A 26085-nucleotide genomic window follows, 5' to 3' on the forward strand; every position below is an offset into this window, starting at 1 on the left:
TATAACTAAAAAGACTTAGGATTACTAATTATTTCTCCATATGACATAATAGAAATAACCTAGAAATGCAGTTCTCTACTATAGGCAGTATATCTGTCAGCCCCTGTCTGTTTCTGTCTCTCTCTCTCTCTCTATACACACACACACACTACATAAATATACATACATTACACATATATACATATATACCTTGTATAATATATAGTATATATACTGTATATTGTAAATATAAGAATATCTTATATGTTATAGTACATAAACTCATACTAAACATATACAGCATATAGTTTGTGTATATATGTGTATACATACATATAAATCCTATAGACAATATAAAAAATTACAATTTTCCTAATATTAAATGATCATTTCCACCACCTAGAATAGGAATTCAGAAAATAACTGAATCCTAGACACCTGTATTTTAACTTTTCACCCAGTTGTTTATTACAATGAGAAGCATGATTCATAATTTGGCATTGAGAGTTCATCTTCTTTTTACAGGCACACAGTTTAGTAATTTTATCTTTTCAGTCAGACATAGGTTAAATATCACTAGTTAACAGCTTTCTCATAATCAACTTTTTTTTCATTTTTTTTTAGATTTTTTTTCATAATTTACAATAAAAATCACATTTTCACAGCCAGGAAAGAACATGTTGTTTTAAAGTCTTCATTATAAAGTAGTGCCACAATTCAAACACTCTTATAGCATTTAAAATAACAGTAACGAAAATGTTTTTAAAAATCCCTTGGCAATGAGTTCTATTCAGTGTGGTAACTTCATTCATTTTAGATACATATTTCAAATTGTTATTTAATCCTACCTAGAGAATAATTTCAAAGTGATATTTCCTCAAGCCAAAACCCAGACTTCATGTCTCTAGAATAATCTCGCCTTGTAGTAGTTTAACTTCCGTAAGTCTATATGCCCTTCCCAAGTCGTCCTAGCTGGCCTGGGCTTGTTGTAAATAGTTGGTTCCATCAGGCAGCTTTATAAAACGTCAACACATTAAACAATTCACACAATGTACAAGGAAAGTATTGTACTTTAAAATAAAAGTTTGTTTCCTCTTGTGAAATCAAGTTAATCATTTGGGAGAATCTGCTTAAAAGAAATGAGAGAGTTTTATGTTCTCTAGAAAAGAATTGAAAGCGTATTTCATCTCACTTTTCCCACCTTTTATTCCATTTTGAGCAAGACCTAGAGATAAATGTTTTATGTATGACAAAAAAAAACATTAAGGATGCAAACCTGCAAACTCTAATAGTCATATAAGCCTGTGAGATTCCCAAAAGCTGTTCTGTATTTTTAATATCTGAAAATAATCAAATAATTTTATGTTAAATACAAATTTTCCAAGCTCCCTAGTATATCCCCTCTAAAATTTTAAACAAATACTTGATATGAAAAATAGCATTTTATCCAAATATCAAATATTATACTGAGTATTTGAATAGCAAACACAAACAGTCCTAATCCCAATCACAGACTATGTTGTGAAATGTTAATGTATTTAAATTTTTTAATTATACATGGAATTAACTGAAATACTCCACTTTAAACAATTAGTTATTAATATTTCAGTCATATTAAATAACAAGAACACATGAACAAGTGAAACTCAATGCAGGAAATTTTCAGAAGCAAATTACACAATGTGGGAAGTCTGTTTTGAGCTTTTGGAAAATGTTAAGGGAAAACAGTCTAGTCTACACAGATTTTCATAGAAAGCGCTAAATAGCTCTTTTAAGGAAAATACTAAATGATGATGCTATAGTAACACAAAAGTATGAGGAAATATACAGTTATATTTATACCTCTTGATCAGATCAGGCTAAATTAATGAAGCACACTTAATTAACAGTCATGCTTTCATAATACTTTCAGTGAATAATACCAGGTATTAGATTATTGAAAATCCTTATCTAAGTTTTATACCAATTTTCAGCATTATCATTACTGAAAATGAATTAAAATAAATATCACATATTAATATTCTGAAAATAACTCAGAAAGTCAATCACTTGGCTTATATTGCCTACAGACAGAGTAAGGCTCTGTTCTGGAAGGATGAAGAACCAGGATGTAAATACATATTGCAAACTATATCCATAATAGCCACTTAGGGAAAATGCCCTCTCCAACAACCCTACTACAAGGGGAGCAAGCCATAGGATATTCCATGAAAAGGAATGTGTTCTGAAAATCATGACTCCATACATATACCTGAGTGGGCTGGGAATGGGCACCTGACATAGTCTGAAGATTGGTAAGCAAACTATGAGGGTTCTGGTAGAGGAAGCTCTGACCAAGCAACAATGCTGAGAACCTCCCATGTCTCTCTCCCTCTCTCTCTTTTTCTCAGCAATTATGGATATACCAGACAGTTAAGAGTAAGAAGAAAAGCAGAAAGACTTAAAAAGAAGCCAGGTTATTGGTGGATCTGTGAACTCCTAAAGCTAGATGGACAAGATAACCAAGAATCCATAATCTTCTGAGATTCCAGAATGGCCTATCATTTCTATTCTCCATGAGGCTCACATAATTGTCCTATTGTTCCTCTTCGGGGAAAGGGAGTGTAGGACTAAAATCTCACAGTTTGTCTTTCCCTAGGTTCCGAGAGGTCTTCCCAGCTCCTTTTTTTATTCATACCCTCTGCCTATTTTGTAATCTTGCTAACTCCAGGTAGTGTCAGAACTGAACTGAATTGTAGGATACCCATTTGGTGTCCACAGAGAACTGGATAATTGTTTGGTGTAAAAAACATGTACATTTGGTGTCAGAAGTGTTCATAGTAAGAATAGATGATACACTGATAGATAAGGGAAAACAAACTTACAGCAGAAGGGCATCTAATAAATGTTGAAAAATGACAGACTTTGAAGACCATTTTACTTTCATACTAATAACTGATTCAAGAAAAAAATTAGCAGTGAAAGCTAAAACTATTGGTTAAATTTTGATGAGAAACTGGATCTTAAGATACAAAGTATGTCACCACTGATCACTTATTAATTACAAAGGGAAAAGGGCATGATCGTGTATTGAAGAAAAAATGTTGGGGTGCCTGGCTAGCATGCAACTCTTGATCTCAGGGTTGTACATTCAAGGCTCACATTGGGTATAGAGATTACTTAAAAAATAAAATCTTTTAAAAAAAAATGTTGAGGCACCTAGGTGGCTCAGTTGGTTGAACGCACCAAACTCTTGATTTCGGCTCAGGTCATGATCTTAGAGTTGTGGGACTGAGCCCCACAAAGGGATCCACACTCAATACAGAATCTGCTTGTCCCTCTCCCTCTGCTCCTCCCCACCCCACTCCCCACTCGCTCTCACTTTCTTAATAAAATCTTTTTTTAAAAATGTTATAGGATATTATTGAGAAAACTGGCAAAATGTGAGCATAAGAGTATACTATATAATAGTTGAGAAATAAGAAGAAATATATATATTGGTCTCTCCCTCTAGTTCCTGACAGAGAGCTCCTAAAACCCCTGTAAAAGGGGTGCTAGAAGAATCTTTTGTTCTAATATTTAGCCTTTGACCTCAGTTCCCAGCACAGAGGTTCCAAAACTCTTATAATTTCCTAAGTAATAACATACGAGGAACATATTTAGTTTGAATATTTGCGTCTTTTTTTTTTTTTAGGCAAAACTGACATATAACATTGCTTCAGTTGCAGGTATACAACATAATGATTTGATATTTATATACACTGTGAAATGATCACCACAGTTAAGTCTAGCTTTCCGCATCATAATATTAAGCTATATAATATGCAATACGATATTATTGACTATAGTCACCATGCCATACATTAAAATGCCACGACTTATTTATGACTGGAAGTTTGTAACTCTTGACCCTCCCTTTTCCAGTTTAACTAAACTCCCAACCCACTTCCCCTCTGGAAACCACCAATCTGTTCTCTTCAATGAGTTTTGCTTTGTTTTGTTTTGTTTTCTAGATTCCATATATAAGTGAAATCCATGGAATCTCTTTCTGCCTGATATATTTCACTTAGTATAATATCCTCAAGTCAGTCCCTGTTGTAACGAATGGTAAGATTCCATTCTTTTTTATGACTGAGTAGCATTCCACTGTACACATACATACCACTTCTTCTTTATCCATTCACCCATCAATGAACACTGGTTGTTTCCATATCTTGACTATGTGAATAATGCTGCAATGAACATAGGAGTGCATGTATCTTTTCAAATTACTGTTTTCGTTTTCTTCAGATAAATACCTAGAAGTGAAATTGCTGGATTGTATGGTAGTTCTATTTTTAGTTTTTTGAGGAACCTCCATATTGTTTTCCATAGTAGCTGCATCAATTCACATTCCCATCAACATTGCGTGAGGGTTCTCTTTTCTCCACATCCTTGCCAACACCTGTTATTTCTTATCTTTCTGATAATATTCATCCTGACAGGTGTGAGGTAATATCTCATTGTGGTTTTGATTTGCATTCCCCTGATGATTAGCGTTGAGCATCTTTTCATGTACCTGCTGGCCATCTTTTTTCCATTTGGAAAAAAGGTCTATTCATACCCTCTGCCTATTTTGTAATCAGATTGTCTTGGGTTTTTTTGTTATTGAGTTGTAGGAGTTCTTTATAGATTTTGGATGTTAAACCATAATTAAATATATGACTTGCAAATATGTTCTCCCATGTATGTGGTTGCCTTGTTGTTTTGTTGATGATTTCCTTCGCTTACCAGAATCTCTTTGTTTAATATAGTCTCATTTGTTTATTTTTGCTTTTGTTGCCATTGCATTTGGAGTCAGACCCCCCAGGCCAAAAAAAAACTCTAACAGTGATGCTGACTACCTGTCTTCTCCAACAAGTTTATGGTTTCTGGTATTACATTCAAGTCTTTAATCCATTTTTTTGATATCTTAAATCCATTTTGAGTTACTTTTTGTGTAAGGTAAGATAGCGATCCAGTTTCATTCTTTTGCAAATAGCTATCCAGTTTTCCCAGCACCATTTATTGAAGAGACTGTCTGTCCCTATGGTATATTTTTGCCACTTTTGTCATAAATTGGTCATATATACACAGATTTATTTGGGGGCTCTCTATACTATTTCACTGATCTATGTGTCTGTTTTTATGCCAATACTACACTATTTTAATTACTATAGCTTTGTAATACAGTTTGAGATTGGGGAGTGTGATACACCCTCAGCTTTGTTTTTTCTCAAGATTCCTTTGGCTATTCAGAATCTTTTATGGCTCCATAAAAATTTTAACATTGTTTTTTCTATTTCTGTGAAAAATGCCATTGGAATTTTGAGAGGGATTATACTGAATCTACAGTTTGGGGTGATAAAAACATTTTAACAATACTAACTCTTCCAATCCATGAGCATTGAATCTCTTTCCATTTATATGTATTGTTGTCAATTTCCTTCATCAATGTCTTGTAGATTCCAGTATACCCGTTTTTGACCTCCAAGGTTAAATTTATTCCTAGGTATTTTATTCCTTTGATGCAAACTCCTTTTTTCTGATAGCTCATTGTAAGTGTATAAGAATGGAAATGAGTTTAGTATATTGATTTTTGTATCCTGCAACTTTATTGAATTTGTTTATTAGTTCTAAAAGTTTTTGGTGAAGACTTTAGAGTTTTCTATATATTAATTCATGTCATCTGTAAATTTTTACCTTTTCCTTTGCAATTTCAATGCCGTTTATTTCTTTTTCTTGCCTGATTGCTCCAGCTAGGACTTCCAATACTATGTTGAACAAAAGTGGTAAGAGTGGGCATCCTTGTCTTTTTCCTGATCTTGAAAGAAAAGCTTCCATCTTTTTCACCACTGAGTATGATGTTAACTGTGGGTTTGTTATATGTGACCTTTATTATGTTGAGGTACATTCCATCTATACCTGTTTTGTTGAGAGTTTTTATCATAAATGGATCTTGAATTTTGTCAAGTGCCTTTTTTCCCTACAACTATTGAGATGATCACATGATTTTTATCTTCCATTTTGTTAATGTAGTATATCACATTGACTGATTTGCAGATGTTGAACCACACTGCATTCCTAGAATAAATCCCACTCAATCATGGTGTATGACCTTTTTTTTTTTTTAATGTATTGCTGAATTCAGTTTGCTAATCTTTTGTTGAGAATTTTTGCATCTATGTTCTTTACGGATATTGGCCTGTAATTTTCTTTCTTTTCTCTCTCTTTCCCTCTCTCTCTCTCTCTCTTTTATGGTGTCCTTGTCTGGTTTTAGTATCAGATAATGCTGGCCTCATAAAATGAGTTTAGAAGCATTCCCTCCTCTTCAATTTTTTGGAACAGTTTGAGAAGGATAGGTATTAAATCTTCTATGAATGTCTGGTAGAACTGACCAGTGAAGGGGCGCCTGGGTAGCGCAGTCGTTGGGCGTCTGCCTTCGGCTCAGGGCGTGATCCCGGCGTTCCGGGATTGAGTCCCACATCGGGCTCCTCCGCTGGGAGCCTGCTTCTTCCTCTCCCACTCCCCTGCTGTGTTCCCTCTCTCGCTGGCTGTCTGTCTGTCACATAAATAAATAAAATCTTTAAAAAAAAAAAAAAAAAAAAAAAAAAAAAGAACTGACCAGTGAAGCCATGTAGTCCTGGGCTTTTGTTTGTTTGAAGGTTTTTGACTACTGATTCAATCTTGCTGGTAATTGGTCTATTCAGATTTTCTATTTCTTCATGATTCAGTCTTGGAAGATTATATGTTCCTAGGCATTTATCCATTTTTTCTAGGTGAATATTTGGCCTTTGACTCTGGTTTCTGATACAGGACTCCTAAGTCCCTTGAAATTTTCTGGACGGTAGGAGTGGTTTTTGTTCTAATGAGGTGGGCTCTTAGATCAAGGCTGGTCACAAGAAGACAAAACCATGATTAAAAGCTTGGAATTTTCATTCCTATCCCCCATTCTCTAGAGGGGAAAGGAGCTAGAAATGGAGTTAATAAATGATCATGCCTACGTGATAAAACCTCCATAAAGAATCCCAATACTATGGGGATCAGAGAGCTTTCAGACTGGTGAACACATCTGTGTACCAGGAAGGTGACGCACAACAATTCCATAGAAATAAAAGCTCCAGCACTCAGGACCCCGCCCCAAGACCTTGCTCTATGTATCTCTTTATCTGGCTATTCATCTGTATCATTTATCATATCCTTTATTATATAAAACACTGGCACACATAAATAGGTGTTTCCTTGAGTTCTGTGTGCTGGTCTGGCAAAAAAAGCAAATATGCCTCTGATTTGCAGCCAAGTTGGACAGAAGTTAGAGGTAACCTAGGGATGTACCACTTGCTACTGGCACTGAAGTGAGGGGCAGTCTCAACGGACTAGGGTCTTAACATGTGGGATCTGACATTATCTCTAGGTAGACAGTGTCAGAATTGGGTGAAATTGTAGAACATCCAGCTGGTGCTGAAGAATTATTTGGTGTACTAAAAATCCCCATACATTGGATGACCAGAAGTGTCAGAAGTGAAGTGTTGTATGAATAGCAAAGGAGAAATATACAAGGAAGACTAAGTTTTTTCCTACATGACAGTATACAATCACGTTAAATTATCTGAATTTTATATTATTTGGTGGTTATGGGAAAGAACATCCCTATTCTTAGAAAATATTCATTGAAGAATATTGGAGTAAAAAAAGAGCAAGATGTCTGCAATTTAGTATCAAATGGTTCAGAAAAAGTAACATTTGGAGAGAAAGTACAGAAAGAGAGAGAACAAGTGTTAACAAAGCAAATGTGACTAGATGTTAACTGGTAAATATAGATGAGAGGTCTCAGAAGTTCTTACATTATTCTTACAATTCTTCAGCAAATTCCAACTATTTTTTTTAAAAGATATTTAAAAATAGCTGAGCTTTCAAGAAAAAGTTCATATTTACCAAAAAGAAAGTACAGCAAAGGAAAAGATCAACAAAACTAAAAGACAACATACTGAATGGGAGAAAATATTTGCAAATGATATATCTTATAAAAGGTTAGTATCCAAAATATATAAAGAACGGATACAACTCAATACCCAAAAAACAAATATTCAATTAAAAAATGGGCAAAAATCATGAACAGACATTTCTCCAAAGAAGACATACAGATGGCCAACAGGCACATGAAAAGACACTCAACATCACTCATCATCAGGGAAATTCAAATGAAAACTACAATCAGATATCACCTCACACCTGTCAGAATGCCTAAAATCAAAAACACAAGAAACAACAAGTGTTAGAGAGGATGTGGAGAAAAAAGAACCCTTGTGCCCAGTTAGGAGTGCAAACTGGTACAGCCACTGTGGAAAACAGTGTGGAAGTTTCTCAGAAAGTTAAAAATGGAACTATTCTACAATCCAGTAATCACATTAATGGGTATTTACCCCAAAAATTCAAAAACACTAATTCAAAGAGATACATGCATTCCCTATGTTTACTGCAGCATTATTTACAATAGCCAAACTATGGAAGCAGCCCAAGTATAGATGAATAGATAAAGAAGAGGTGGTATAAATAGTCAATGGAATATTAATCAGTCATAAAAAAGAATGAAATCTTGGCATCTGCAATAACATGGATAGAGTATAATGCTAAATAAAATAATTCAGAGAAAAATAAATACCATATGATCTGACTTATACGTGGAATTTAAGATACAAAACAAGCAAAGGGCAAAAAAGAGAGAGAGACAAACCAAGAAACAGACTCCTAACTCTAGAGAATGGACCGATATTACCAGGGGGGCAAGTAGGTGAGGGGCATTAGGGGCGAAACAGGAGATGGGGATTAAAGAGCACACTTATCATTATAAAAAAAAATAAAGAAAAATAATTTAAAAAAAGAAAAAACTCATGCCAATACACTTTGAGTCTCCAAGTTCTGGATTTATTATGTAAATTGTTTAAACAACCTCATTTTACCAAAAGAGATTTTAGTCACCACTATTCTATAGAACTTCCTTACACAACAGGGTACTTCCGTAAGGAGGTGCCCTGTTCAGGGGTCAGGATCACCCTACTCATCAGGGGTGGACAACAGCACAGACCCTAAAGGGACAACCAGGCCCAGATAGCCTTAATCCTTAGTAAAAAACAAAACACAGTTTCTTAACAGTCAGATTTATAACTAATGAGGCTCCACCTTATGTAACAAACTCACCAGGGAAAAGGTGACTTTTCTGAAGATATCCAGCCAACTGGTTTGGAAAATTAAAAAAAAAAAAAGAGTAAACCAAGTGCCCCCGTTCCATCCCATTCCAGGCTGGTAAAGCAGGAGAAATAAGAAGGGAAAAAAACTGTTAAAACAAGAAGAAATAAAATGAAAAATAAAAATAACCATGGGCTGGATCAGAAATAAAAAAAGTCAAAACAAGCAAAAATGACTTTTTGGTAAGAACGGTATTACATAATACAGCACCTATAACATGGAAAGCCACTTTGCACTACAAATCACTTTTCCACAAAGAATTAAAAGCAGAAAAAACACAAAAATCAATTAAGGTCCAAAGAAGGGTTCCATTACCCCCTTGAAGGGTTTGTTCTTATCCAAACACCGGCTAATGCAGGTACTGTCAGGCTACTATGTAGAGGCTATTTTTTATTCTCACTTGAGCTTGTCTGTTTGGAAAGTGATTTCCCCATTTTAGTTCACAAGGAAAGGTTAAACTAAAGGAGTAGAATGTTCTTCCACCTAGAAAATAATCCAATCCATCCCAGTACCTAAGGCTGATGGGGCCTTCTGTGGGCACATCAGTCTCCAAGGAGCTCTCCTGGCTGTAGTAAGGACCAGGTGTTGGGTTGTGGGTGAGGCCAAACCTCCCAAGAAAAGCACTCACCATTTCCAACAGCTCCCAAGGCAAACATGGAGAAAAACAGCACAACGCTTGGCCCATAGGGAGAAAAAAATAGCTGAGCTTGCAAGAAAAAAGAGTTCTTGTTTACCAAAAAGAAAGTACGAACTAAAAACTAAACTGTAGGCATACTGAAGCTGTGTTAGGAGAGAGAAGGTATGATACAGAATAGGGAAAATCAGGAGGAGCCAGGAAACAACTTGGGTTGAGGAGACAGTGCTAGAAGACTGTGGAGGATAAGATGGTTAAAATTCTCTGGAGAGGAGACATCCACATAGAGGGAGAACTACAGAGATCTTCACAGGGTTCCCCTTGAGAATTTAATCGATTACTGACAGTATGTGCATTTAAGAAAATTTCACAAGACCAGGGAAAGACCAGGAGTGATTGAAGATAAAAGTGCTTGGCACTCATATGGAGCTAAGAATAGTGCCTGCTCCCACCAGCCTGACAGAAAAACTTGGGAATTTACAATAATTGTATAGAGCATCCAGAAAAGTCTTGTTTACCAAAGTCTTGCCTCAGGAATGAATAATTATTAGCCCTAGGCTGAACATTACTCAGTTCTACCTATTAAATCTTAAAAGCAAGTTCTGATGGATCAAACTGTTTCCAAATAATTGCATCCCAGAATAAAGTTCAAAATTATTTATAGAGAAATAAAAATATCCAGCACCCCAAAAGATAATATTTATAGCATCTGGCATGCAGTACAAAATTACTGCATCCAAAGAAACATAAAAATATGATCCACAATAAGAAGAAAAATCAATCTAAACCAACTCAGCTCCGACAATTATAATTAAGAGACTAGAACATTAAAACAATTATTATAATGTATTTCATAGATTCCAAAAATCTAGCAGACATGAAAGATACGAAAAAGACCCAAATCAAACTTCTAGAGATGAAAACTACAATATGCGAGATGAAAAGTACAATGAATGGAATTAACAGATTACATGTAACGAAAAAAAGAAAGGAAATAGTGACCCTGAAGAAACAGAAAAAAAACTTTACAAAATGAAACCTAGAAAGAAACAGTAATTTAAAAAATGAACAGAACATCAGTAAGCAGTGGGACTTCAATCAGCCTACTGTACATACAATTTGCATCCTCAAAATAGTGGCAGGATGGGGGATAAGCAGACAAAATATTTGAAGAAATAATATCCAAATTTCCCCAAATTTGTTGAAAACTACAAATTCATCAATTCAAGAATCTCAAAGAACCCAAGAGCAAGAAACATGAAAAAAGTAGACCAAGGCATATTGCAATATTACTCAAAAACAGTGATAAAGAACAAAATAGACACTTACCTACAAAAAAAAAAAAGATAAAGATGGCAGATAACATCAGAAACAAGACAAATGGAAAAGACAGTGGACCACCATCTTTAAAGTACTGAAAGAAAAAACTGTCAACCTAGAATTTTATACCCAGTAAAAATATCTTTCAAAATAAATGGTAATGGGGCATCTGGGTGGCTTAGTCGTTAAGCGTCTGCCTTTGGCTCAGGGCATAATCCCAGCGTTCTGGGATTGAGCCCTGCATCAGGCTCCTCTCCTGGGAGCCTGCTTCTTCCTCTCCCATTCCCCCTGCTTGTGTTTCCTCTCTGGCTGGCTGTCTCTCTCTCTAATAAACAAAATCTTCAAAAATAAATAAATAAATAAATAAATAAATAAATAAATAAATAGTAAAACAAGGACTTTTTCAGACATACAAAGCTGAGAACATTTTTCACCATCCACTCTGTGCTATAATAAATATTTTAAAAAGAAAATAAGCAGAAAAAAAATCACATCATACTAGAAATATGGATCTATACAATGAAAAGTACTAAAAATGGTAACTACATGAGTAAATATTAGATATTTTTCCTCATTATTTAAATCTCCTTAAAAGGTAATGGTTTAAACAAAATAACAATGTAGTATGTGGCTCAAGCTTATACAGAAATAAAATATATAGGGGCGCCTGGGTGGCACAGCGGTTAAGCGTCTGCCTTCGGCTCAGGGCATGATCCCAGCGTTCTGGGTTCGAGCCCCACATCAGGCTCCTCTGCTATGAGCCTGCTTCTTCCTCTCCCACTCCCCCTGCTTGTGTTTCCTCTCTCGTTGGCTGTCTCTATCTCTGTTAAATAAATAAATAAAATCTTTAAAAAAAAAAAAAAAAAAAAAGAAATAAAATATATAACAACCAAAGCACAATGGCCAGGAAGAGAAAAACGCAAGTAACTTATTGAATGTTCTTATACTCTAAGTAAAGTGGTATAACATGACTTTAAGGTAGATATGAGAAAAGGATGTATGCTATTAACCCCAAAGCAGTCATGTAAATAACAAAACTCTTATCACCAATAAGTCAACAAAAGAGATAAAATGGAATCATAAAAAATTTCAATTAATCAAAAAGAAGGAAGAAAAGGAGGGAAGAGAGAACAAAGAACATATGAGACAAACAGAAAAAAAACGGCAAGATGATAAATTTAAATCTAACCTTGAAAATTTGAATGAGATTTAAAGAAATGTAAATTTGTGTATTAAGGTAGAAGATTTATGAGAGACTTCAAAGGTGTTATTTCATAATAAAAGAAAAAGCTCTAAGCATTATGTATTTTTTATAAAGTCTCATACAAATAAGTGTGATCAGATGTATATATTTAAATATATAATAAATATTAAAAACATACAAAAGAATAAATTAAACAAATACACCTGTACCCATACATCTTAAGAAGCAGATTATCAATACTTTGAAGACCACAGTACACCCTCTCCTACTTCCCGTCAAAGAAGCCACTATCCACTACCACGACTTCTGAATTAATCATTCCTCTGCTATTCTATATGGTTTTACCAGATGTGTATGAAACCCTAAATAGGATTTTTATACACTTTTAAATTTTATAAAAATAGGGTCATATAGTATATATTATGTGATTTGTTTTCACTCAACATTGTATTTTTAATATCCATCCATATTAGTGTACGTATTTACGGTCCACTCATTTTCAGTATATTCATTCATTCTCCTATTGATGGACAAATGGGTAGAGTTTTGCTCTTAGAAATTGCTTATGAACATTCTTGTACATCTGATTGAAATGGATCTCTATAGGAGTGGAATTGTTATATTACATTTCCAGTCTTTATGGTCATTTTTGTGTTATCCTCCTTTTAATAATAAACTGAGGCTTATAGAGACCGAAAAACTTGTTCAAGATCACAAAGCTAGGCAGTAAAGTTAAAAACCAATAAATTCTATTACATCTACTTAAAAAGATCTCAGGGTTAGGTAGCTCATAGTCCTGGAAACAAGTACTTATCAAAAAGAATCCTGATATATTTTATCTTGTTTTATATGAAGTTAAGAGGCGGTTCTAGCAACTGAGTCTAGTCAATTCTACCTCTTGACCACTGACAGCAACTTGATTATATGATAAAGACATGACCATAAATTTCATCCTGTTAAAATATCCTGTACTTCACCATTCCTGAAAATCTAGTCAAATATTTTATAGTCAGGGACACCTGGGTGGCTCAGTTGGTTAAGCATCTGCCTTCAGCTTAAGTCATGATCCCAGGCTCCCTGCTCATCGAGAAGCCTGCTTCTCTCTCCACCTGCTGCTCCCCCTATGTGGGCGCACTTTCTCTCTCTCTCTCAACAAATAAATAAAATCTTTAAAAAACATATTTTTAAAAATATATTTTATATTTAAATATGCTGGGATGTATGTAGATTGTATATATACAAAATATTAAAAAATAGTAATAAAGCAGCTACCATTGTGACTACAATTTTAACTTAAATTACAAGCACTTTTATTTCTTCTACAACTAACGTTGATTTTGGAATTACTATGTTTAAGACCTGTCAAAGTGAATATAATAATCATTTTAAAAATACTCTGGGGTGCCTGGGTGGCTAAGCATCTGACTTTGGCTCACGTCATGATCTCAGGGTCCTGGGATTGAGCCCCAAGTTGGCTCTGCACTCAGCAGGGAGTCTGCTTGTCTCTCTCCCTCTGCCCCCGCTCTAGTGCACATGCATGTGCTCTCTCTCTCTCCCTCTCAAATAAATAAAATCTTTTAAAACAAATTGAAAAAAAAATATTCTGTATTCACTTTAGAAGCCACTTGAGAATATTTGCAAAAACTGTTTTGCATGTCACCTAAACCAAATAACTTCCAAGATACCTAATACTATTTTTGCATTTAAAAAAGAGTACAACCCACACCTTTTTTAGTAGCTAAGTCAACTAGTAACTATTTAGGTCTGTATAATCCTTCAATTTAAAAAAAATTTATGTGGAGAGGACTCTGGGAAGATGGTAGAGTAGAAGAAACACCAGGTATCTGTCTCCCTACCTAGGCAACAATTACACTGGCAGAATCTGTCCTATGTAACTATTTTGGATGTCTGGAGTCAGATGAAAACTTGCAACTTCCAGAAGATGTGAATGCGCAAATTTGTTTGCTTCAGTCAATTTCAACTTTCAGCACAGTAGCAGCCAGTGGACCACTGTACCTGTGTTCCTGGAGCAGCTTTCTCATAGCCTCCTGAATTCTACCTATGTGGAATTAAAAGAACTCCATCCTTCAAATATTGATAACTGATTACTGCTTCTGTTCACAGAGGGCAAAGGGGCAGACAGCCATTCTTGTTGCACCCCCCCTTCATTGTTGCAAGCCCCTTCCCCTCTGCTGAACTGACTTCCCGAGGACTTAAACGGTCAGTGCCCATTTTCCCCCCTCTTCATTTTTTGCTTTTTTCCTCTTTGGGGAGCCAGGCACTAAAGAATAAGACATTAAAAACACTACATATACAAGGAGAATTAGAAAGTGACCAAGCATGCCCAGAGAATGGCTCACAAAAGACCTGAGCAGACATTAAGTTTATACTTCAGTCTTATCCTCAGCACAGATGCATCCTATATTTAAACAACAAACAACAACAATAACAGCAAACCCTGGGGAGAGCAGAGAATTCAATTTCCAGAGTTACCATATTATTAAATTCAAATGTCTACTGTCCAACAACAACAAAAATCACAAGGAATACAAAGAAACAGCAAAGTACAGCCCATTCAATGGTAAAAAACTAAGAGAAACTGTCCCTGAAAGACCTAATGGCAGATATACTAGACAAAAGACTTTAAAACAGCTGTCTCACACACGCCCAAAGAACCAAAGGAAGATGTAGAGAAAGTCAAGAAAATGATGTATGAACAAAATGGAAATATCAATAAAGAAACAGAAAACCTAAAATAAACCAAAAATAAATTATGGAAATGAAAAGTATAGTAACTGTAATGAAAAATTCACTAGGTAGATTCAAAGGCTGACCTGAGCATGGAGAAAAAAGAATCTGTAAACTTGGAAATAGAACAATGGAAATTACTGAGGCTCAGAAACAAAAAGAAAAAAAAAAAAAAACTGAAGTGAAGAGAACCTAAGGGACCTGTGGGTTACCATCAATCACACCAACATATGCATCATACGAGTCTCAGAAGCAGAAAATAAGAACAAGGGAAAGAGAATATTTGAAGCAATATTGGCTGAAAACTTCCCAAATTTAAAAAAAGACATGAAATAAACTTCTAAGAAGTTCAACAAACTCCAACTAAGATGAATTCAAAGAGACTCACGCTGACATACATTATAATCAAACTTTGAAAAGACAGAGAATCTTGAAAGCAGCAAGAGAGTGAGTCATCATGTACGAGCAATCCTCCATAAGATTATGTACAGATTTCTCATCAGAAACTTTGGAGGCCAGGGCAACCCTTTCTGGTTCCCTCCCTCTTCGGAAGTTTTGTACTATCACTCAATAAACTTTGCTTTGCTGCCCACCACTCTTTGTCTGGTCTACCTCTTCATTCTTTGGAGTGCTGAGACCAAGAACCACAGGCACCAAATGAAAATAAATCCTGCAACATTCTGTTGGGTGTAAATAAGAAGGCAAGCCTCATCAAGAAGCCCACAGTGACTAGAGGGAGAGGAGTGGGGAAGGGGCAGAGGGAGCGAGAGAGAATCTTGGGCAGACTTCACCCCCAAGTGCAGAGTGGATGTGGGGCTCAATCTCCCACAGCTGAGATAGTGACCTGAGCCAAAATCAAGACTTGATGCCTAACTGATTGAGCCACCCAGTCCTTACACGTGAACTGCCGGACGCATGGCTGGGAAGAATGGCACCATAGTGATGGAGTTCTTCCTTACTGCGTTCAGTGAGCATCGTGAGTGGGGCTTCCTCTCTTCCTGGTGCTTTTGAGCTTCCATCTACTCACTCTGCTGAGGATCACAGGAACAGTCTTCCTGATCCACGTGGATGGCCGGTCTACACCTCGATATATTTGTTCCCTGGTCCCCTCTCCCTCGTGGACATCTGCTACTCCTCCCACCATCGTGCCCCAGATACTGGCTGTGCGCTGGAGCACAGGGCAGTGCTGTCCTACACCCACTGCACTGCTCAGTTCTTCCTCTTCACCTTCTTTGCTTCCATCAACTGCTACCTCCTGGCCATCATGACCTATGACTGCTACATGGCCGTGTGCTGGCCTCTGCTTTATGTTACCATCATGACTGAGAAGGCCCACTGGGACTTAGTGGCTGGGCTTACAGTGCTGCTTTATCCAGCCTTTGTTCAAAGGGTCACAGCCTTCACCCTCTCCTTCTGTGGGAACAATAAGATCAACTTTGTTTTCGGTGACCTCCCCCCTCTGTTAAAGTTGACCTGTGGGGACAGCTACACCCAGAAGGTGGTCATTACTGTGTTTGCCATCTTTGTCATGCTTGTTTGTGTAATGGTGATCTTGGTGTCCTACCTGTTTATCATCAGGGCCATCATGCAGATCTACTCTGCAGGGGCCTGGGCCAAGACCTTCTCTACCTGTGCCTCCCACCTCACAGCTGTGTCCCTCTTCTTCAGCACCCTCATCTTCATGTACCTGCGAAGTAACTTGAGCCAGTCCTTGGAGGAAGACAGAGTGGTGTCAGTGCTCTACACTGTGGTGACCCCCTTGCTGAACCCCTTCATCTAATAGCCTGAGGAATAAGGAGGTAAAGGAGACACTTATGAAAGTCCTGAGCAGGTCAAAGTCTTCTGGAAGGCCCTAGATGGACTCTTGCCAAATATGTCATTCCTTAGTTTCTCCGTCCTATCTATCCTCAATTATCACCTACTTGGGGAGACTTTCCCAGGCAACCTTACTTAAAATTGCACCTGAACTTCCCACCTCCACTTTCTGTTTTATTATTCTATGTAATATTTGTCACCACCTGATGTACTAAGTGCTACACATTCGATATTGTTTAAATTTCACAACTAGAAAGTAAATTACATGAGAGAAAGCAAACAAACAAACAAACTAACCTTAGAGGCTAGAAGACAATGTGCAAATATATTCAAAGTGCTAATGAGAAAAACTGACAAGCAAGAATCCTGTATTTGGCAAAACTGTCATTCAAATGTGACAGAGAAATTAAGATATTCCCGGAAAAATAAAAGTTGACAGTATTCATGACTGCTAGACCTGCCTTGCAAGAAATGTTCAAGGGAGTCCTGCAAGGTGAAATAAAAAGACACTAGACAGGAATTTAAAGCCATATGAAGAAATAAAGATGTCAATAAAGGTAAACACATGAGCAATTATAAAAGCCAGTATTACATAACAATGTTCTGTAACTGTACTTGTTGTTTTCTATGTGATTTAAGAGACTAATTCATTTAAAGAAAAAAAAAGCAATTATTAGTATAAAAACTAGTATTACTGTTAACTTAGGTTTGTAACTCCAAATCTGTTTTCTACATAACTTAAGAGACTAATACATTTAGAATTATTTATGTTTGGGGTCATCATGTGACATCAACAACCAAAAGGGTACGGATAGAGCTATAAAGTAATAGAATTTTTGTATGTTACTGAAGTTAAACCAGTATAAGTTCAAATTAGAGTGTTATGTCTTTAGGATGTGAAATGTATTCTTCATGGTAACCACAAAGAAATTAACTATACAATATACACAAAAGAAAATGAGAATGGAATTTAACATTTTACTACAAAATAAATCAACGAAACATAAAAGAAGACTGTAATGAAGAAACAAGGGACCAGAAGTCTATAGGACATATAGAAAACAAATAACACAATGACAAAAATCTCTCCTTATCAGTAACTACCTCATATGTATATGTATTAACTCTCCAACAAAAGACAAAGATTAAAAGAATGGACAAAAATATATGCCCCAACTATATGCTGTCTTCAGGAGACCCATTTAAGACCCAAGGACACAAAATGCTCAAAATATATGAAGTAAAAATTGACAGAACGTAAGAGAGAAATAGACAGCTCTACAATACAGCTGGAGACTTCAATACTCAATTCACAATAATGGATAGAACTGCCAGGCCAAAGATAACTAAAACAATAGACTACTTAATACAATAAAGCAAACTAGATCTAACAGATATTACAGAACACTCTACCCAAAAACAATGGCACACACATTCTTCTCAAGAGCACATGGACATTTTCCAGGACACAACATATATTATGCCACAAATTAAGTCTCAGTATATTTAAAAAGATATCATACAAACTCTATTCTCTGGCCACACAAAATGAAATTAGAAATCAATAACAAAAATCCAGCTAACACATTCACAAATTGTAGAAATTAAAGAACACGCTTGTAAACAATATTTCAAAGAAATCACAATAGAAGTTAGAAAATACTTAGAGACAAAAATAAAAACAACATGTGAAAAATTATGGAACACAGCAAAACGAGTGCTAAGGGGGAAATTACAGCTATTCATGAGTATATTAAAAAAAAAAAAGATATCAAATCAACAACCTAACTTTACAACTCAAAGAACCAGAAAAAGAAAAAACTAAATCCAAAGCTAGCAGAAGAAAGGAAATAATAAAGATTAGACAGAGATAAATGAATAAAGAATAGAAAGACAGCAAAGAAAATGAATGAAACAAAAAGTTGATTATTTGAAAAGATGAACCAAACTGACAAACTTTTAAGCTAGACAAAGAGAAAAGGAGAGAAGACTCAAATTACTCAAAATCAAAATCAGAAAAGAAGGCCATCACTACTAATTCTACAGAAATTAAAGGTATTATAAGAAACTACAATGAACAACTGTATGCCAAAGAACTGGACAATGTAGATGAAATGGACAAATTCATAGAAACACAAAATCTACCAAGACTAAATAAATCATGAAGAAAAAGAAAATCTGAATAGACCTATAACTAGTAAGGAGATCGAATCAGTAATAAAAATCTCCCAATAAAGAAAAGTCCTGCAGTTGTCGCGGGTGAATTCTAATAAACATTTACAGAAAAATGAATCAATCTTCTCAAACTTATCCAAAAAATTGAAGAAAAGGGAAAGCTTTCTATCTTCTAACTCATTCTAAGAGGCCAGCATAACACTGATACCAAAGCCTGAAAAAGACACTCTAAGAAAATTATAGATCAATATCTCTTAAGAACATTGATGCAAAAACACTCAACAAAGTTGTAGCAAACAGAATTCAGCAGTATATTAAGAAGATAACACCATGTCCAAGTGGATTAATATAAGAATGGTTCAACAAATGAAAATCAATCAAGGTAATACACACATCAAGAAGATGGAGAAAAGCACATCATCTCAATTGATGGAGAAAAAAGCAGTTTACAAAATTCAACATCTTTTCATGATAACAACACTCAACAAATTAAAAATAGAAGAAAACTACCTCAACATAATATAAAAGCCATATATGAAAAATCCATACCAAACATCATACTCAATGGTGAAAGACTCAGAAGATCTTAGAGCTTTCCCACTAACTTCAGGAACAAGGCAACATGCCTCCTTTTCACCATTTCTATTCAACATAGTACTAGAAGTTCTACTTAGAGCAATTAGGCAAAAAAAGAAAAAAGAAAAAAAGGCATATAAATGCGAAAGGAATAAGTAAAATGATTTTATATTTAGAAAACCCTAAAACTCCACAAAACAGCTGTCAGAACTAATAACAAATTAGCAGGATACAAAGTCAACAAACAGAGAAAAGATGGCGAAGGAGTAGGGGACCCCTTTTTTCAGCTGGTCCCCTGAGGTGAGCTGGATATCTACCAGACCATCCTGAACACCCACGGAATCAGCCTGAGACACAAGAATTTCCATCTGGATCTCTACAAACGAACATCTCCAGCTCTGAGTATTGAGGTATGAAGCGGGGAGGGAGCCGTGAATCTGAGCACGGATATCGGAAGATAAACAGAAGGGGGAGGGAGCCGCCCCGCTCAGGTGCTGAGAAGCAGTAGGCAGCTGCACTGGGGAGGCGGCCGACTCGCTGACCCGCACCCCCGAGAGGGCAGACTGAGACCGTGAGCCCGAGAATGTGCGCACGACCAGACGGGTAACCTGAGCTCTGGAGCGCTCACTGGAACCAGACTAAAACCGGGAGCTCGGGAGCGCGCGCACATCCAGAATGACAACCGGAGCTCTGGAGTTCACACTCGAACTAGACTGAAACCGAGAGCTCGGGAGCGCGTGACCTGACTGAAAACTGGCGCTTTGGAGCACGCGAACCACACTGAAACAGGGAGCTCGGGAGCGCGCGCGGGAACCGGGGGCAGGTGGTAGTGTTAGAAGCACAAAGGACAGAGACGTGGGGGCCATGGAAGTGAGGGCTGGGACACCAGCTGTGGGGCGCACAACCCCGGACGCTACAGGGTTTTTGACAGCACCAACAGAAACAGAGTAAAGTGGCCAGGAAAGGGGTGCCTGGATGGCACAGCGGTTAAGCGCCTGCCTTTGGCTCAGGGCATGATACCCGCGTTGTGGGATCGAGCCCCACATCAGGCTCCTCTGCTATGAGCCTGCTTCTTCCTCTCCCACTCCCCCTGCTTGTGTTCCCTCTCTCGCTGGCTGTCTCTATCTCTGTCTAATAAATAAATAAAATCTTTAAAAAAAAAAAAAAAGTGGCCAGGAGAGCTCAGTGGAGAGCGGACTGCGATCTCTCTGTTCTGAGACAGAGGCTAGGATACAGTCACTGCTTCTCTGACTCTCAGAAGAGTCACAGAAAACCACCAGGGAAAGCCGCCAGAGAACAAAAGCCTGGAAAGACCGGCTCACATTGTGCCCATCCCCATCCCCCCCAGGGGACAAACAGGGTTGCCTGAATATCAGGCAGCAGGCTCCTCCCCCAAAAGGCAGGCTGAAAAATCAAGAAGCCCACATCCCTAAGATCCCTATAAAACAAGTGCACACTGCATGGGTCCTGGTCAATAATTTGGGCTCTGGGCATCACCACAACCTCTCCTCATCAGAATGACGAGAAGGAGAAATCCCCCCCAGCAAAGAAAAGATAATGAGTCTGTGGCCTCTGCCACAGAACTGATGGATGTGGATATAACCAAATTGTCAGAAATGGAGTTCAGAGTAACAATGGTCAAGATGATGTGTAGGCTGCAAAAAAATATTAATGAAAATATTAACAAGAACATAGAATCTCTAAGGGCAGAAATGAGAGTGACTCTCGCAGAAATTAAAAATGCTATGAATCAACTGCAGTCTAAACTAGTCGCTATGACAGCCAGGGTAAATGAGGCAGAAGAACAAATTAGTGAATTGGAGGACGGGATGGTGGAAGAGAAAGTTAAAACAGAAACACGGCTCAAAAAAATCCAATCTCAAGAATGTATACTACGGGAGATTACTGATTCATTGAAACATTCCAATGTCAGAATCATCGGCATCCCCAAGGGGGTGGAGAAAAAGAGAGGTCTAGAAGAGCTATTTGAACAAATTGTAGCTGAGAACTTCCCTAATCTGACAAAGGAAACAAGCATTCATGTTCAAGAGGCAGAGAGGACGCCTCTCAAGGTCAATGACCACAGACCTACACCACACCACGTCATAGTGCATTTCGCGAATATTAGATCCAAGCATACAGTTTTGAAAGCGGCCAGGGGGAAGAAAATCCTTACGTATAGAGGTTAAAATATCAGAATAATGTCAGACCTGTCTACAGAGACATGGCAGGCTAGGAAGGGTTGGCAGCATATTTTCAGATCTCTGAGAAGAACATGCAGCCAAGGATCCTTTATCCAGCAAGGCTGTCATTCAGAATTCATGTTAAGATAAGGACCTTCCAGGATCAGCAAAAACTGACCAAATTCGTTATCACCAAATCAGCCCTACATGAGATATTAAGGGGGATGCTATAAAAATAAAAAGGCCCCAAGAGTGATACAGAACAGAAATTTACAATCTATAGAAACAAAGACTTCACAGGCAACATGACATCATTAAAATCATATCTCTCAATAATCACTCTCAATGTGAATGGCCTAAATGTTCCCATAAATGCCACAGGGTTGCAGATTGGATAGAAACACATGACCCATCCATTTGCTGCCTACAAGAGACTCATTCTGAACCTAAAGATATTTCCAGATTAAAAGTGAAGGGATGGAAAACCATTTTTCATGCCAATGGACCTCAAAAGAAACCTGGGGGAGCAATTCTCATATCAGACAGATTAGATTTTAAACTAAAGACTGTAGTTAGAGATATAGAAGGACACTATATTATTCTGAAAGGATGTATCCAACAAGTGGATATGACAATTATAAATATCTATGCCCCCAACAGGGGAGCAGCTAGATACACAAGCCAACTCTTAACCAGAATAAAAAGACATATAGATAATAATACGTTAATAGTAGGGGACCTCAACACTTCACTCTCAGCAATAGACAGATCAGCTAAGCAGAAAATCAACAAAGAAACAAGAGCTTTGAATGACATACTGGACCAGATGGACCTCATAGATATATACAGAACACTACACCCCAGAACAACAGAATACTCATTCTTTTCAAATACACATGGAACTTTCTCCAGAATAGACCATATACTGGGTCACAAAACAGGTCTCAACCAATACCAAAAGACTGAAATTACTCCCTGCATATCCTCAGACGACAACGCTTTGAAATTGGAACTCAATCACAAGGAAAAATTTGGAAGAAACTCAAACACTTACAATCTAAGAACCATCCTGCTAAGAATGATTGGCTAAACCAGGAAATTAAAAATCAATGTAAACAATTTATGGAGACCAATGAGAATGAAAACACATCAGTCCAAAACCTATGTGACACTGCAAAGGTGATCCTAAGGGGAAAATACAAAGCCATCTGAGCCTCACTCAAAAGAATAGAAAAATCTAAAATGCAGTTTTTATATTCTCACCTCAAGAAGCTGGAGCTGGAACAGAAGAATAGGCCTAACCCACGCATGAGAAGGCAGGTGATCAAGATTAGAGCAGAGATCAATGAATTAGAAACCAGGAGCACAGTAGAGCAGATCAACAGAACTAGAAGCTGGTTCTTTGAAAGAATAAAGATCGATAAGCCACTGGCCAGACTTATTCAAAAGAATAGAGAAAGGACCCAAATTAATAAAATTATGAATGAAAGGGGAGAGATCATGACCAACACCAATAAAATAGGAAGGATCATTAGAAACTTTTATCAACAACTTTATGCCAATAAATTAAACAACCTGGAAGAAATGGGATGCCTTCCTGCAAACCTATAAACTACCAAGACTGAAACAGGAAGAAACTGATTAAACAGCCCAATTAATTATGAAGAGATTGAAGCAGTGATCAAAACCCTCCCCAAAAACAAGAGTCCAGGGCCTGACAGATTCCTCGGGGAATTCTACCAAACATTCAAAGAAGAAATAATACCTATTCTCCTGAAGCTGTTTCAAACAATAGAAACAGAAGGAAAACTACCAAACTCATTCTATGAGGCCAGTATTACTTGATCCCCAAACCAGGCAAAGACCCCATCAAAAAGGAGAATTACAGACCGATATCCCTGATGAATATGGACACCAAAATTCTCAACAAGATCCTAGCTAATAGGATCCAACAGTACATTACAAGGATTATCCATCAAGACCAAGTGGGATTCATCCCTGGGATGCAAGGTGGTTCAACATTCACAAATCGATCAGCGTGATAGATCATATCAACAAGAAAAGAGTCAAGAACCATATGATCCTCTCAACTGATGCAGAAAAAGCATTTGACAAAATACAGCATCCTTTCCTGATTAAAACCCTTCAGAGTGTAGGGATAGAGGGTACATTCCGCAATTTCATAAAAACCATCTATGAAACGCCTACAGTGAATATTATTCTCAATGGGGAAAAGCTGAAAGCCTTCCCCGTAAGATCAGGAACACGACAAGGATGCCCACTCTCGCCATTATTATTCAACATAGTACTAGAAGTCCTTGCAACAGCAATCAGACAACAAAAAGGGAGAAAAGGTATCCAAATCGGCAAAGAAGAAGTCAAACTGTCTCTCTTTGCAGATGATACTCTATATGGAAAACCCAAAAGACTTCACCCCCAAACTACTAGAACTTATAGAGCAATTCAGTAATGTGGTGGGATACAAAATCAAAGCTCAGAAATCAGTTGCATTTCTATACACCAACAGTGAGACTGAAGAAAGCGAAATTAAGGAATCCATTCCATTTACAATAGCACCAAAAATCATACGTTATCTCGGAATTAACTTAACCAGAGACGTAAAGGAACTATACTCTAGAAACTACAAAGCACTCTTGAAAGACATTGAAGAAGACACAAAAAGATGGCAAAATATTCCATGCTCATGGGTTGGAAGAATTAACATAGTTAAAATGTCTATGCTACCCAGAGCAATCTAAACTTTCAATGCCATCGCGATCAAAATACCAGTGACATTTTCAAAGAACTGGAACAAATAGCCCTTAAATTTGTGGGGAACCAGAAGAGGCCCCGAATCACCAAGGAAGTGTTGAAAAGGAAAAACAAAGCTGGGGTCATCACTTTGCCGGATTTCAAGCTGTACTACAAAGCTGTGATCACAAAGACAGCATGGTACTGGCACAAAAACAGACACACAGAACAATGGAACAGAATAGAGAACCCAGAAATGGACCCTCAGCTCTTTGGGCAACTAATCTTTGACAAAGCAGGAAAAAACATCCAGCAGAATAAAGACAGTCTCTTCAATAAATGGTGCTGGGGAAACTGGACAGCTACATGCAAAAGAATGAAACTTGACCACTCTCTCACAGCATACACAAAGATAAACTCCAAATGGATGAAAGACCTCGATGTGAGACAGGAATCCATCAAAAACCTAGAGGAGAACATAGGCTGCAACCTCTTTGACATTGGCCACAGCAACTTTTTTCATGACACATCTCCAAGATAAAAAGCTTCTGCACAGCCAAGGAAACAGTCAAAAAAACTAAGAGGCAGCCCACGGAATGGGAGAAGATATTTGCAAATGACACTACAGATAAAAGACTAGTATCCAAGATCTACAAAGACCTTCTCGAATTCAGTACACTGGAAACAAATAATCAAATTAGGCAGAAGATATGAACAGACACTTTTCCAATGAAGACAGACAAATGGCTAACAGACACATGAAAAAATGTTCAAAATCGTTAGCCATCAGGAAAATTCAAATCAAAACCACATTGAGATACCACCTTACACCAGTTAGAATGGCAGAAATTGACAAGGCAGGAAACAACAAATGTTGGAGAGGATGTAGAGAAAGGGGATCCCTCCTACACTGTTGGTGGGAATGCAAGTTGGTACAGCCACTTTGGAAAACAGTGTGGAGGTCCCTTAAAAAGTTAAAAATCAAACTACCGTATGATCCAGCAATTGCACTACTGGGTATTTACCCCAACAATAAAGACATAGTGAAGAGAAGGGACATATGCACCCCAATGTTCATAGCAGCATTGTCCACAATAACTAAATTGTGGAAGGAGCCGAGATGCCCTTCAACAGATGACTGCATTAAGAAGATGTGGTCCATATATACAATGGAATATTAATCCGCCATCAGAAAGAACAATTACCCAACATTTGCAGCAACATGGACAGGACTGGAGGAGATTATGCTAAATGAAATAAGTCAAGCTGACAAAGACAATTATCATATGGTTTCACTCATTTATGGAACATAAGAAATAAGAAGATCGGCAGGAGAAGGAAGGGAAGAATGAAGGGGGGGTAAACAGAAAGAGGAATGAACCATGAGAGACTGTGGACTCTGGGAAACAAACTGAGGGCTTCAGAGGGGAAGGGGTGTGGGGGATTAGGATAGACCG

At 37.3% G+C, this 26085-nt stretch overlaps 1 protein-coding gene and 1 pseudogene across 20 annotated transcripts in view; one reads left to right on the top strand and one right to left on the bottom strand.

The window, feature by feature from the left end:
* The window catches only part of WDPCP (WD repeat containing planar cell polarity effector), a 489024-nt gene that overhangs the window by 402517 nt on the left and 60422 nt on the right, over window positions 1-26085 (bottom strand). For 9 of the 20 annotated variants that reach the window (XM_057309433.1, XM_057309421.1, XM_057309420.1 and 6 more), the window contains exon 1: window positions 4121-6587. The exons of 10 other annotated variants lie outside the window; for them this stretch is intronic. In XM_057309433.1, coding sequence (XP_057165416.1) covers window positions 4121-4138 — 18 coding nt within the window. In that variant the 5' untranslated portion in view covers window positions 4139-6587. Of the gene's footprint in view, window positions 1-4120; window positions 6588-26085 lie in introns of those variants that run through there. One more of the 20 variants, XM_057309429.1, reaches the window with a different exon arrangement.
* LOC123000176 (olfactory receptor 9Q2-like) lies at window positions 16044-16984 on the top strand (annotated as a pseudogene).

The sequence above is a fragment of the Ursus arctos genome, unplaced genomic scaffold, assembly GCF_023065955.2.
Source record: "Ursus arctos isolate Adak ecotype North America unplaced genomic scaffold, UrsArc2.0 scaffold_8, whole genome shotgun sequence".
Taxonomy (NCBI): Eukaryota; Metazoa; Chordata; class Mammalia; order Carnivora; family Ursidae; genus Ursus; species Ursus arctos.